The following is a 13,760-nucleotide window of genomic DNA, read 5'->3' as shown; positions in this document are numbered from 1 at the left end:
AAAGAAGAAAGAATAATAGAAGGAGGAGAGCAAGAGGAAGCCATCCTCCCATCATCTATAAGCAATCTAATTTCTTCTCTTTCTCTGAGTTCCATCTCCCTCTTTCTCTCTCTCTCTCTCTTTCTCTGAACTCAAAAAACATTAGAATATTTAAAAATCCTCTTTCTCCAGGCATTCCTATCAACAATTGCCTCTAATGTTTTTTCAAGCTTTTCTATATCATCACTACTGCCGTACTTCAAGGATTTTTAGATCAAAACCATTCATTAGGCCTTTCAACTTGCAATAATCCTTGAAGTACGGTCGACGACGAGCTTGGACGGTCGAGTACGGTCGACGACGAGCTTGGACGGTCGACGACGCGTCCACGACGGCTGCCTCAGAACTAGGGTTTCACCGCTTCGCCGAGTTTGGATGGAGAAACCCTAGCTCCATGCCTCCGCCGCTCGTCCGCTCTAATCCTCTGCAAATCCCAACCAAAATGAAGAACGGAAGAAGATACTAGGTAATCATACCTCAAAACCTAGCTTGGCCGATGATAGGGTGGTCGGAACTCCTCTTCACCCCTCCGCCGAGCTCGGACGGACGGACGGTCGACGACGACGACGACCGGTCGACGACGACGACGATCGGAGAAACCCGAGCTCCACGCGGACCACGCCTCGTCACCTCCACCGCTCGTCCGCTCCGGCCTCCGCGGCTCCGCGCCTCCGCCTCTGCAAATGGGGTGAATCGGGTGATAGGCTGATAGCCGATAGGGGCAACGGGGGTCGGGACTCGGTCACTCGGGGGCCTGCGAGTATTTCATAGCCGAGTCGGGGCTGGCACTTCATTCGGGCCTGCGAGTCAGGCTGGCAGCGCGCTCGGGCTTGGACGGGCCCAGGCCGGGCCAATGAAATACCCGAGCCCGGCCCGAAATAGATATGGGCTTACTCATTCAGCCCGAGCCCGGCCCGAAATGCTTACTCATTCAGCCCGAGCCCGGCCCGCGGACGGCCCGACCCGATGGGCTTCGGGCCGGCCCGAGCCCACTTCCAGCCCTAATACAAACCTATTGATTTAAATTGTTTACTACATAGTTGACAATTAATTATCTTCACCTGATGTCTTGCTCATATCTTATTGTATACTCTTAGTTGCTTTATATTGAATATCTGAAGACAGGGTTTACTAATAAAGTTTATGCATATACAAGGGAAGAAAGGTGCACACGTAAAAAGCAGAAAAATGTTGAAGAGGTGCTTATGGAGACCGAATATATAGTATACTGCGTTCAAGAGTGAAAATATGGGGGTGGTGGTGGAGAGTGAGCGCTCACCACTTTATTTTGTGAAATGATGGGACAATTTTTGGATTTTGTTTTAGCCAAGGGGGATTTGGGGCTCTATTATTTGACATAAAGGTATTAGACTTTGCCCTCTGCACAAAAATTCTTGCTCTACCCCTATTCATATAAGTGACATTTGAACATTATATACAAATATATATTTTTCATTCATTCTACATAAATATATATTGTTGTTATGAACTATCTTATAAATATTGCTATAATAAGAGTTTTTTTGGAGTCCTTGGCTCGTCAAGAATCACGGGTATTATCATCCTCTTCTTTAATTCGAGAAAACAAGAAACTTGAGGGAAACTTGAGATTATGTAGCTTATCTACCTAAATAGATAGACAAACCCATTATAGTAAATAGCAAAATAAAATATAAAAAAATATATTGAAGATTAGTTTTAGTTACGTTCAGTCAAAACTAGTTGAAACACTTGAAACTAGAGTGAGACTCATCAACTTCTGCCCGCATTTACTAGAACTGCCAAAACTAATTGAAACCCTGATGAGGGAAGGGGGGCAGTTAGTTTTGGTTCAGTCAAGTTTGCCAATCTTATAATGTATCTATACTATTTATCTTTAGTATCTTCTTCTTCCTCTTACAGTCCAACATCAAACCTTGAACCTCTTCACAACAACTTATGCTGGCCAGCTGATTATGTGTTATTAACAATTCTTTGGTGTTCTTCCTTTGCACAAGATATGTTGTTTAAGTGTATTGTTCGTTCCTTTGATAATATTGAGATCAATATTTTCTATTTATATGCTAAGGAGATTTTTTTTCCTTATAAGTGTATTAGGGTTTCTTTGGTGTTATTAACAATTCTTTGGTGTTCTTCCTTTGCACAAAATATGTTGTTTAAGTGTATTGGTCGTTCCTTTGATAATATTGAGATCAATATTTTCTATTTATATGCTAAGGAGATTTTTTTTCCTTATAAGTGTATTAGGGTTTCAATCAAGACCTAACACTTGAGCAGGATCTTAGTAGATGGTTGCCGACCACTAAATCAAATACTTATAATGAGATGGTTTTCTGTTAAACAATTACTAGCGCCATCTACCCATCAGTTACCTTGTATTCCCTTCTGACAGTTACTTCAATATTTCCATCAAATTTCATTAAGATCCATGATTATCATATCATATTCTTGTGCCTGTCGGTCCATATTGTAAACTAGTCAAGCAAATTTGGTGGACGTGGAGTTTCAGAATTCATGCTATATATTTAAGCAAAACTCCACATTATAGATAACTCGATAAAGAAACATAATCAATTTAGGAATAATTAGCACTGAAAAAATAATCAGATAACTCTAAATACCAATTATTCTACACCTTTACCGATCCAATCTGAAAACCAAATTTCACCATAAAAGAGGTCTTACTTTTTTTTTTAATGGGAAAAGGAAGTCTTACTTAAATGCTGCAGGATGCCACAAGTCTTGACGAGACTACCTCAATTAGCATATTATGATTTGTACCATAGGTGAGGCCTTCCTAAAGCTTCGTAGTCCTTGAGCAGCTACTATACATTGATGAATCTCTGGAAGTGATGGACCCTTTGAGATGTCGACTATTATCTTTTCCAAAACTTTGGATTTTTCAAGCAAAAACCTTAAAAACTCAACTTCATTTTCTTCAGCAGTAAATCCTTCGATCTTCACTGTCTTAAGATGGTTCTGAAGGCAAAGGAATGGCTGTGAGGTTAAAGACTCCCAGAATGCTCGACCATTTAGGACTGTTTCATAGGGATATTCATAATCCTGAAATTTGACATAATTATTCTTAGGTAGCAAGACAAAGTAAAATTAATAAGGGACAAGATTTTCATTAGACTGTTACATTTCAAAAGTCAAATTACTAACTTCGATTTCAGTTTTCTCTCCTAGTTCAATCGTGAGGGTTTCCAAGTCAATATAACTTCTTAGCAAGAAGGCAACTCCTGGTAGTTCATCCTGATGCAATTCTGCTGAAAAAAGATCCAGATGCCTTAGACCATTGATTGGTTCATGTAACTGGAATTTGCTCACTCCACTAGTTACGACCTTCACATAACATCGACAGCAAAATATCAAATTGTGATTTTTGTCAGACTCAATGCAGTCTACAAGATCTAACGAATAATAGTTTCAGATCAAATGTGATTAATGTACATAGAAAAAACTAATCTCTTATTTACTAATCAAATTATTTCAGATCAGATGTGATCAAATATGTTCATTATACATACTGATTTAAGAACAACAGTCTTACTCAAGGATTAAATTTAATATATTCAATATGGTATATAATAACAAAAATTAAAACAATATTTTCTCATGGAATAACAAGCTCAAATTGCTAAGCATGCAATAAGCAAATTGATTCTCAGTACAATATATTCTCGAAGTTTAGCTTAAATAAAGACATTGAAGCATGAAGAAAAGTTACTATTGGCTGTCGCATAGACAAGTAATTGTATTTAAATGTATAAATCTGCAATACGAAACTATATAATTTGAAACCTAACCTGAAGGAAATAGCTGCATACGGTCAACGATTTGGCATTGCGAACTCCAGGAAGAAGATCATTGCATATAGCATCACCATCAGGTTGGAACGGTGCCCCTGTACTAAAGTTGAACTCTACTTCCTCGGGACTTGGTAGGTCTCTAAATTCGATAGGATCTAAATCTCCAATATAGCTAAATCTGTTTAGTTTCGGTGTTTCAATGATGTATCCCATATTTGATGGCATGCAATCCCGGAAGTACAAGGTAGTTAGTGACTGATTCTTATCTATGATTTTGATAAGACCCGTTACCTTCATCTCCACCAATGATAGGTCTTTCAGACATCGGCTATTTGCCATCAAGACCACAAGTGTCTTTGAGTCTAAATCGACACGTTCTATGTAAAGCATCCTAAGGGCAGTGAATGCGCTAAACCGATCGGGTTGGAACTCACAGCATAATAGTTTCAAGGTGTGTAATGAACGACACATTTCATAGACATCATGGGGAAACTCACCGCGATTAAACCCAGAAGCATCCCAACCAACTTTATCACTGTCCAAAAAATCCACCTCAAGCTCTTCGATATGCCGTTTGGCAATAAATTTGATCCAATTATTAACTTCTAGGTCATACCTGCGAGGTTTAGAGAAATGAAGGCGAAAGCTCTGAATTTTTGGCTCATGGTATCTTGCAAAGAAGCGGCATGCATAGTTGACGAAGGCTTGCCGGCCTGTCTTCTTGATCCCTTTGGCAAGGGAGTGGCGGCCATCACACCTTAACCGGTGGCGCATGTTATCAAGAGTAAAGGCCGTCTCATCGAGTTCAATATTTGAAGAGCATGGCCAGATGCTTCTGTATCTCTTACCAAGGATTGTTGTTCTTGCACCTTCTTTGAAGGGTAGTTTCCCAAATATGAGAGCAAGGATTGGATCAGGCAGATCACCGAGTCTGTCCATCTCCACCATAGGGTTTTCCAAGATTGAAAAGTAGATTGTGAGGTTCTCTTCTTTTTTCTGTGACAATATCCTCTAGAGAAAGGGCGGCTTTAAAACATTAACCCAAAGAGGAATCCCAGCCAAATCTTTCCTTGAGAGAGAGATGGGGTGGGGATTGTAAATGCATGAACCAGTGCGAGAGAGAGAGCACATGCAATGAACCAGAAAATAACACTAAATGCGACCAATCATAAAATGACACTTGTTGATCAAATGCAGCAAATGAGGTTGATGAGTCGGGGATTGCCTATTTTAAGGACATCATTGCACCTTTTCCATCTGCATGTAATCGTACTGTCACGCCCCGAACCCGAGGCGCGGCAGACGCCGCACGCCCACACGGCGGGCCGCACAGGCGTGCAAGGCAGCAGATCATATCAAAGCAGATACAGCTATTCAAAGATGACATAATTATTTAAATTGTTCAAAAGCGAACTTACAAAATTTCAAAATAACATATGCCAACATAATTCAAATGTCCAAACTAAACTAACTAAAATGCCAATAACTGAAGAATCATCCGAAAATCTAACGCACTCCCCAATCCCGTGCGATCAAGCCTCTGGATCTGAAAAATAGAGAAAATAAAATAATGAGCTACACTAGCCCAGTAAGCAACAAAATACCCCAAAGTGGCGTCAGAGCATATCAGATCAAATACAGGATAATAAAATAAATCATAAATAACATTGTTTTACTATTTTCAAAACTTATTATCATTTTTCCAAAAACTCTGATACCAGAATCTCAACATAATAGGCTACGGCCACGTAACCCAGTGGCATGGGTTGCACAAGGTGCCAAACACCACTATTATTATGCACCGGTGGTACGGTGTCCAAATACCACTATTCTAATCACCGGTGGTACGGTGTCCAAATACCACTATTCTAATCACCGGTGGTACGGTGTCGAAACCGGTTCCTCACAGATACAAGTCGACAGGTCCAACGTATAATCCCCATTGGCGGGGCCAGAACAGAACAGAACAGATCATAGCCATGCTGAGAATGCATATATATATATATATAAATATATTTCATGGATTTCAGAGCATATAATATGATTTTCAAATAAAATTTAACATGTCTGACCCATTTTACTGAATGCAAAACATATATCAAAACATAATCAGTTTATTAAATAATTCAGAAATCACACTTGAAGTATTAAGTTACTTACATCTTCTCGCTTGATTCCTACTTCAGGTAGACGGATCAGGTTCACCTGTTAAAGTTTAATTAATTTCTTATTAATTTCAGACTAAGCAAAATTCAAAAATAATATTATTAGACATGGCCCAACAGAGCCCAAAGTTGGTCCATAATGGGCATGGCCTGATAGGGCCCATATCGGACTCGGCCCAATAGGCCCGCATAGACTCGGCTAAATAGGGCCCCCATGGTTGGCTTCTAATTGGTTCATTTCTGCAATAAAATTTATTGCAGGGACTAATATTTAATTACAGGGTAATGTTCTATAATAAGACTTGAGTGAGAGGACTAAATAACTATTGTTGGGGACCTTTATGTAATAAGTCTTTCCTATAGGGATCAAATACAAATTACTGAAGATCTTATTTCTGAAATAGCATACTGCCAAGGGCTTAACTGCAAATAATCTGTTTACTGGTCTAATGGGTTTGGGTTTCGGGTCCCGGGTTTCGGGTTCGGGTTCGGATTTCAGTTCAGGTTCAGGTTCGGATTCTCGGGTTTGATCTGGGTTTCGGGTTCGGATTTTTTTTTTTTTTAAAAACCGGGCCCATGTTGGGCCCACAGTGAACCGGGCCCAGATCGGGCCCACTGTGAACAGGGCCCATGTTTGGCCCTGTTCGGCCCGTAGGGTCATCTTCCTCCCCCATCCCCCCCCACGGCAGGGGAAGACCGAGAGGGAGAGCGGAAGAGGAAGGGGCGGCGGCAGCGGCGGCGGGGTGGCCAGAGGCCACCCCTCAGTCGACGGCCAGCCGGCCGTAGTGGCGGCCGGCGGTCGTTGCGGTGGCTGGGGTCGAGATCAACCGAGAATGCTCTCGGTTGATGGGGCCAAAACAGATGGAGGAAGAGGGCTTACCGGCGGTGGCAGAGGCGGCGGAGGGATCTCGGCCGAGGGAGGCTCGGTCCGGTGTCAGGCGGCGGCGGCGACGCTTGAACCCAAGGAGATGGGTCTCAGAACAGGGGGTGGCTGCGAGGGGGATCTGGGCGGCGCTCGGTCGGGAGGGTACACCGGTCGGAGAAGAGGAGGGAAGGAAGAAGAGAAGGAGGAGCTCGGGATGCCCTAGGGGAAGGAGTAGATGGGGCTTTATAGCCCCATCGTAACGGTTCTCCGCCGCGAAAATCACGGCAGTGGGGCAAAATCCACGGCCGCTCGTGCGGCCGTGGGGTGGCCGCGGAATGACCGCGGGGCTGCCGCGTAACGCCCGCGGCGCCCCGCCCTCGCTGCACCCGAAGAAGCCGGAGGGGATCGCATCTGCGATCCCCTGCTCTGGCCCCTTCCAAAAGAGGAAGACGGGGCTGAAGTCGGCTGGGGCTGCCGACTTCAGCCCGTATCTCACATTCTCTCCCCCTTAAAAAAAATTTCGTCCTCGAAATTTAAGAGATCTATGCCTTTCAAATTTAGAAATACTCAGCCTATTGAGTAATATAAATCCAAGATCTCATTCTCCTCGATCAAAATCAGTGCGATAGATAGCTTTGGATCAACTATCAAAAATTTCAAGATTAACACTAGATAAGTGACTGAGTAAAATCTCATATTGAAATTATCATCTTGATGCATGTTCGCTCGAGGTTGGATCAGGATCGATTCACAACAGGATTGATTAAAATTAGTTGTATTTGGGATAGAACTTGAAATGAAATAGATCTCATACACTTATCATGGTAGTATGCTGATCCCTCAAAGGATAATGACCAACCTTAGAGTTAAATCATTATATTGCTAAGAATATGATTCACAAAATGAACATGTACTAATGATCATTAGATAGCAACGGTCTATCTCAAAAATGATTTGCATCAAATCACAAGAGCAGGTCTGAGAAGGTAAAGTATTGATACCATGATTCAATATGCCACAAAGCTTTTAACTTAAACTTATAAATCATAAGATGGGAGCAGATAATGCATGGTTTATTCAGATATTTAACAAATTAGACCATATTTGGTCAACAATCAACTAACCTGAGTCATGATACGCTCAAATTATTATTTTCTTAGCATACCCAAACATAGCAAAGTTTATATAGAAGATAACATAATCATATCATGATTGATCTGAGAATCAATAAATATTTTTGACCAGTTTAAATTTACTCAGTCCATCAAATTTTCGCTGTGCAACTCCGATCAATATTCTCCAAACTTTCTTAATGATCCCAAATTATCAGCATTTTTTTTCTTTTTAATATCCAAGCAAAATTTTATCCTTGCTTCCCAAGTACACTAGGTCATGATTAACCCTTGAGATAGTTGTCGTACTTATACCATCATATGATCAAGTAATCATATTCTAGATCCAAATTTGAACTAAGCCAATTCTATTTTTCCTTGGCAATTCCATTATACAAGTTGATATTTATTCTAAGCTTTGATAATTAAAAGATTCTAGATTAACTTACTCAGGAGCTTACTCAATCATCCTGAATCTTTTCTTTTAGGCTAAACTCATTTGGCCTCTCATGAAATCCCACTTGCATTTCTCATATGGTGATACAAAATCCACAATCAACTTATGGCCTTGATTTATAAATTTTTAACTCACAAGAATCTAATAATATGGTTCAAAGATTTACAAGAAATTCCACCAAGATATAAGCTCTATGATTTTACATTGAGATCAACTCCTTAAATAAGTAAAATATTTTTATTTGCAGTACTGCAAACATTTCGGGATCTTGTAAATCTACTAAACTTAGAGAATCTACTAATAACACAATGATATCCATATCGATCAAAATCAAAAGTATTATACTTTCCAATAATCTTTTTTTTAATATTATTTTTAACAAGGAAAAGCATCAAGAACTTTTCCAAATCAAACAAGTCCTATTTTCGACCAACCCAAAAACATTTTAATCCACCAATATTCTCAAGATTTACTAATTGACTTTCCATCAAAATATCAATCTTAATTGTTTCAAGTCTCAAGTAGAGCCAAATAAGAACTCTTAAGTCTCATCCCCAAGTATATTTTCCTTCTATATACCAGCTCCATGCATGATCCACATACAGATTTCAATGAATATTTTCTAGTCCAAGCTTTAAACATCTTTTTATATATGAATCTTAAATTGCTACCAAAATAATTAACTTCAACTAGAAGCAATATCCACAGTGCCTGATATCAAGTTAAACTTTCCAAATAATTACATTGCACGATAATATCTCATGATTAATATTCCTTCACTTAATTTAGTCAAAATCTAATTAATCATTGAAATACAAATTGCTCTACCAAGAAAACTCTCAGAATAACTTATTTACACTTTGGTTACAGCCATAATTAGGTTGCATTTTAATTTTAGCATTTCAAAATTCTTATAAAATAATATAAATTTATCAATAACAAAAGCAAATAAATATCTTCGTCTAATGGCCTAATGTCCACCCATCTCTCAATCTTTCCGACGAATCCTAAAGATCCTAAAACTTAAACTCCATCAGAATTATTTCAAACACAATCCCTAAGAATCTGAAACCTGAGCTCTGATACCACCTAATCTGTCACGCCCCGAACCCGAGGCGCGGCAGACGCCGCACGCCCACACGGCGGGCCGCACAGGCGTGCAAGGCAGCAGATCATATCAAAGCAGATACAGCTATTCAAAGATGACATAATTATTTAAATTGTTCAAAAGCGAACTTACAAAATTTCAAAATAACATATGCCAACATAATTCAAATGTCCAAACTAAACTAACTAAAATGCCAATAACTGAAGAATCATCCGAAAATCTAACGCACTCCCCAATCCCGTGCGATCAAGCCTCTGGATCTGAAAAATAGAGAAAATAAAATAATGAGCTACACTAGCCCAGTAAGCAACAAAATACCCCAAAGTGGCGTCAGAGCATATCAGATCAAATACAGGATAATAAAATAAATCATAAATAACATTGTTTTACTATTTTCAAAACTTATTATCATTTTTCCAAAAACTCTGATACCAGAATCTCAACATAATAGGCTACGGCCACGTAACCCAGTGGCATGGGTTGCACAAGGTGCCAAACACCACTATTATTATGCACCGGTGGTACGGTGTCCAAATACCACTATTCTAATCACCGGTGGTACGGTGTCCAAATACCACTATTCTAATCACCGGTGGTACGGTGTCGAAACCGGTTCCTCACAGATACAAGTCGACAGGTCCAATGTATAATCTCCATTGGCGGGGCCAGAACAGAACAGAACAGATCATAGCCATGCTGAGAATGCATATATATATATAAAAATATATTTCATGGATTTCAGAGCATATAACATGATTTTCAAATAAAATTTAACATGTCTGACCCATTTTACTGAATGCAAAACATATATCAAAACATAATCAGTTTATTAAATAATTCAGAAATCACACTTGAAGTATTAAGTTACTTACATCTTCTCGCTTGATTCCTACTTCAGGTAGACGGATCAGGTTCACCTGTTAAAGTTTAATTAATTTCTTATTAATTTCAGACTAAGCAAAATTCAAAAATAATATTATTAGACATGGCCCAACAGAGCCCAAAGTTGGTCCATAATGGGCATGGCCTGATAGGGCCCATATCGGACTCGGCCCAATGGGCCCGCATAGACTCGGCTAAATAGGGCCCCCATGGTTGGCTTCTAATTGGTTCATTTCTGCAATAAAATTTATTGCAGGGACTAATATTTAATTACAGGGTAATGTTCTATAATAAGACTTGAGTGAGAGGACTAAATAACTATTGTTGGGGACCTTTATGTAATAAGTCTTTCCTATAGGGATCAAATACAAATTACTGAAGATCTTATTTCTGAAATAGCATACTGCCAAGGGCTTAACTGCAAATAATCTGTTTACTGGTCTAATGGGTTTGGGTTTCGGGTCCCGGATTTCGGGTTCGGGTTCGGATTTCAGTTCAGGTTCAGGTTCGGATTCTCGGGTTTGATCTGGGTTTCGGGTTCGGATTTTTTTTTTTTTTAAAACCGGGCCCATGTTGGGCCCACAGTGAACCGGGCCCAGATCGGGCCCACTGTGAACAGGGCCCATGTTTGGCCCTGTTCGGCCCGTAGGGTCATCTTCCTCCCCCATCCCCCCCCCCACGGCAGGGGAAGACCGAGAGGGAGAGCGGAAGAGGAAGGGGCGGCGGCAGCGGCGGCGGGGTGGCCGGAGGCCACCCCTCAGTCGACGGCCAGCCGGCCGCAGTGGCGGCCGGCGGTCGTTGCGGTGGCTGGGGTCGAGATCAACCGAGAATGCTCTCGGTTGATGGGGCCAAAACAGATGGAGGAAGAGGGCTTACCGGCGGTGGCAGAGGCGGCGGAGGGATCTCGGCCGAGGGAGGCTCGGTCCGGTGTCAGGCGGCGGCGACGACGCTTGAACCCAAGGAGATGGGTCTCAGAACAGGGGGTGGCCGCGAGGGGGATCTGGGCGGCGCTCGGTCGGGAGGGTACATCGGTCGGAGAAGAGGAGGAGGGAAGGAAGAAGAGGAGGAGGAGCTCGGGATGCCCTAGGGGAAGGAGTAGATGGGGCTTTATAGCCCCATCGTAACGGTTCTCCGCCGCGAAAATCACGGCAGTGGGGCAAAATCCACGGCCGCTCGTGCGGCCGTGGGGTGGCCGCGGAATGACCGCGGGGCTGCCGCGTAACGCCCGCGGCGCCCCGCCCTCGCTGCACCCGAAGAAGCCGGAGGGGATCGCATCTGCGATCCCCTGCTCTGGCCCCTTCCAAAAGAGGAAGACGGGGCTGAAGTTGGCTGGGGCTGCCGACTTCAGCCCGTATCTCACACGTACATCAGTGTTTGGGCCCTGTTTTTTGGAACCAGCTTTGGGCTGGTTGCTTGTTCTCTATGCACTTTTTGCCATCTTTTGTCTCCCTTCTCTTTTGTTTTTGTAAGAGCCTATAATGGCATATGTTTGGTCTCATATCGGTAATTTGTCAGAAAGAACTAGGATGCTTATATAGAGCCTAAGAATCCAAATAATACTTTCAACTAGCCTCTTTATGTGAGATACTGGATTGTTACAATTTCTTATACTATTCATAGTGAACATAATACAACTTTTTCTTAGCTAGTCAATAGAAAGTATAATGCTACTCCCACTAGCATGAGCTAGTATGTGACAGATGGCCGCATGCCGTACAGGGTTTGATTGGTAGGAGAAGCACGGTCTAAGAAAAATTCCCTATAGTGTCAGTTGAGGTAAATGAAGATTCTAAATTTCTTAAAATGATAAAAATTCACAAAACAAGATGCAACATTATTTTAAACTTGATCAATGTCGACTACACAGTGTTTTATTTAAAAATAAAAGGATCATTCCTAGGTCCTAGTTCTCTTGCTCATAGCCCAGTGACCCCATCCGTGCTATTAGTCGGCATCCGAAAAGGAACAAGAGAAAATAATGAGCTAAAAGTCTGGTAAGTCTTCTTTACCTCTGGTTCAATCAATCATAATATGCATAGAATATTATTTCTTGTAATATAAGATTCTGAAAATATAAAAATAAATATTTCAAAGATATTTAATGGATTTTATTAAAAGATATATTTTCAAATTAATGTATCCACACTCTCTCCTAGCCTTTGAAACTATGGCCACAATCGAACTGTGGTAAGTGCAAAATGAGACTAGATTCTGACTATAATATAGCACCCATCAGTATCTGCCAATAATCACCCCACTAGATGCCCAAAAGAAAACTAGCTCTAAAATTATATAGCAAAAATGTTAGCAGTAGCATGTACTAGTGATCGCCCCACAACGTAGCGCAAAAAAAAAACTAGTTTATGATTACAATATGCTCTCAACCAACATGTGCTAGTGATCACCCCACTGGTAAGAACTTGATGCCCCCACCAAGATTCACACTTGGGATCCCTTCCATATGGAGAGCAATGCCAAGTAACTAGATGATTTAAATCTAGTTAGATGTACTTTATTTTTATTTTCTTCTATGTTCATAATAAGAGTATCTAATTGATGATATATGTGTTATCAACATAAGTTGGGAAATTTGATAAATGTTAAAAGATAGGTAAAAAATGAGAGAAACTAGGTAGCCATGTCTTGATTCCTCATGCCATTTTCCATTCCCTAAAAAATCGATGCCTCTCTACCCCAAAAAAAAAAAGCTTGATGTCCCTAGTTATATTCATCATTTTCATATTATAAGCTTCGTTAATAAGGTTTCTTTGGCTCCTTTGACATGTATCTCTCCACTCTGCCTTGATTCCAAATCACCACCCTTTTTCCTTTGATCTTTGTTGCCCCCATCCTTGCACTCTCTTGCAAAGAAACATCTCCAATCTTAGCTTCCTCCTCTCTTCTATTTATTCTTTGTCATCTTCTCCTCTCTGCTCCAATTATATATGACCAATGAAAATTCTACTCGTAACAACTCAAAACCTCACCCAAAAGACTAGCTAAATAGTATCATTTGGATTCTTTAGCTTTGTATAAGTATCTAAGATATACTCAGTATATAGCTGACGTAGGATTAAAAACATACTAGATGAGCCCTCATATACTCTCCTATTTAAGCCCTACCATCCACATATCCATTCAAATCCAATTATAAATGTCACAAATCTAATGACAAATATCATAGTTAGCCAAAAATCAACCTAAATGGACATGTACTCCAGTGTTCCGTAGTCCATATGGGCCATGGATCGGCCCACTTTGATACCGATTGTAATAATCTAAGACCTCATACAAAAAGGCTAGCTGAAAGGTATTATTTA

At 40.7% G+C, this 13,760-nt stretch overlaps 1 protein-coding gene across 1 annotated transcript; it reads right to left on the bottom strand.

Annotated features, from left to right (window-relative positions):
* Positions 1–2,668: 2,668 nt before the first annotated feature.
* LOC149753013 (putative F-box/LRR-repeat protein At1g56400) lies at positions 2,669–4,790 on the bottom strand. The gene is made up of 4 exons (XM_089924934.1): positions 3,849–4,790; positions 3,205–3,384; positions 2,821–3,102; positions 2,669–2,689 (listed from the first exon to the last, which is right to left on the bottom strand). Exons 1-4 carry the CDS (start codon positions 4,788–4,790, stop codon positions 2,669–2,671), a joined length of 1,425 nt encoding a protein of 474 aa, XP_089781060.1.
* Positions 4,791–13,760: the final 8,970 nt, after the last annotated feature.

Source organism: Phoenix dactylifera, chromosome 8 (genome assembly GCF_051530095.1).
Source record: "Phoenix dactylifera cultivar Ajwa chromosome 8, Ajwa_hap1_PhDact_Kaust_v1.1, whole genome shotgun sequence".
Classification (NCBI taxonomy): domain Eukaryota; kingdom Viridiplantae; phylum Streptophyta; class Magnoliopsida; order Arecales; family Arecaceae; genus Phoenix; species Phoenix dactylifera.
The sequence above is the reverse complement of the archived record's forward strand: the minus strand, read 5'-3'. Positions and strand labels throughout refer to the sequence as shown.

Bases quoted from the DNA above. Each gene is read 5' to 3' on its own strand.
- LOC149753013 (XM_089924934.1), bottom strand. From the start codon at position 4,790: ATGGACAGACTCGGTGATCTGCCTGATCCAATCCTTGCTCTCATATTT. The intron at 3,385-3,848 runs GTTAGGTTTCAA...TGTTATGTGAAG, and splicing joins TATGCAGCTATTTCCTTCAG to GTCGTAACTAGTGGAGTGAG. The intron at 3,103-3,204 runs GTTAGTAATTTG...GTCAAATTTCAG, and splicing joins GAGAGAAAACTGAAATCGAA to GATTATGAATATCCCTATGA.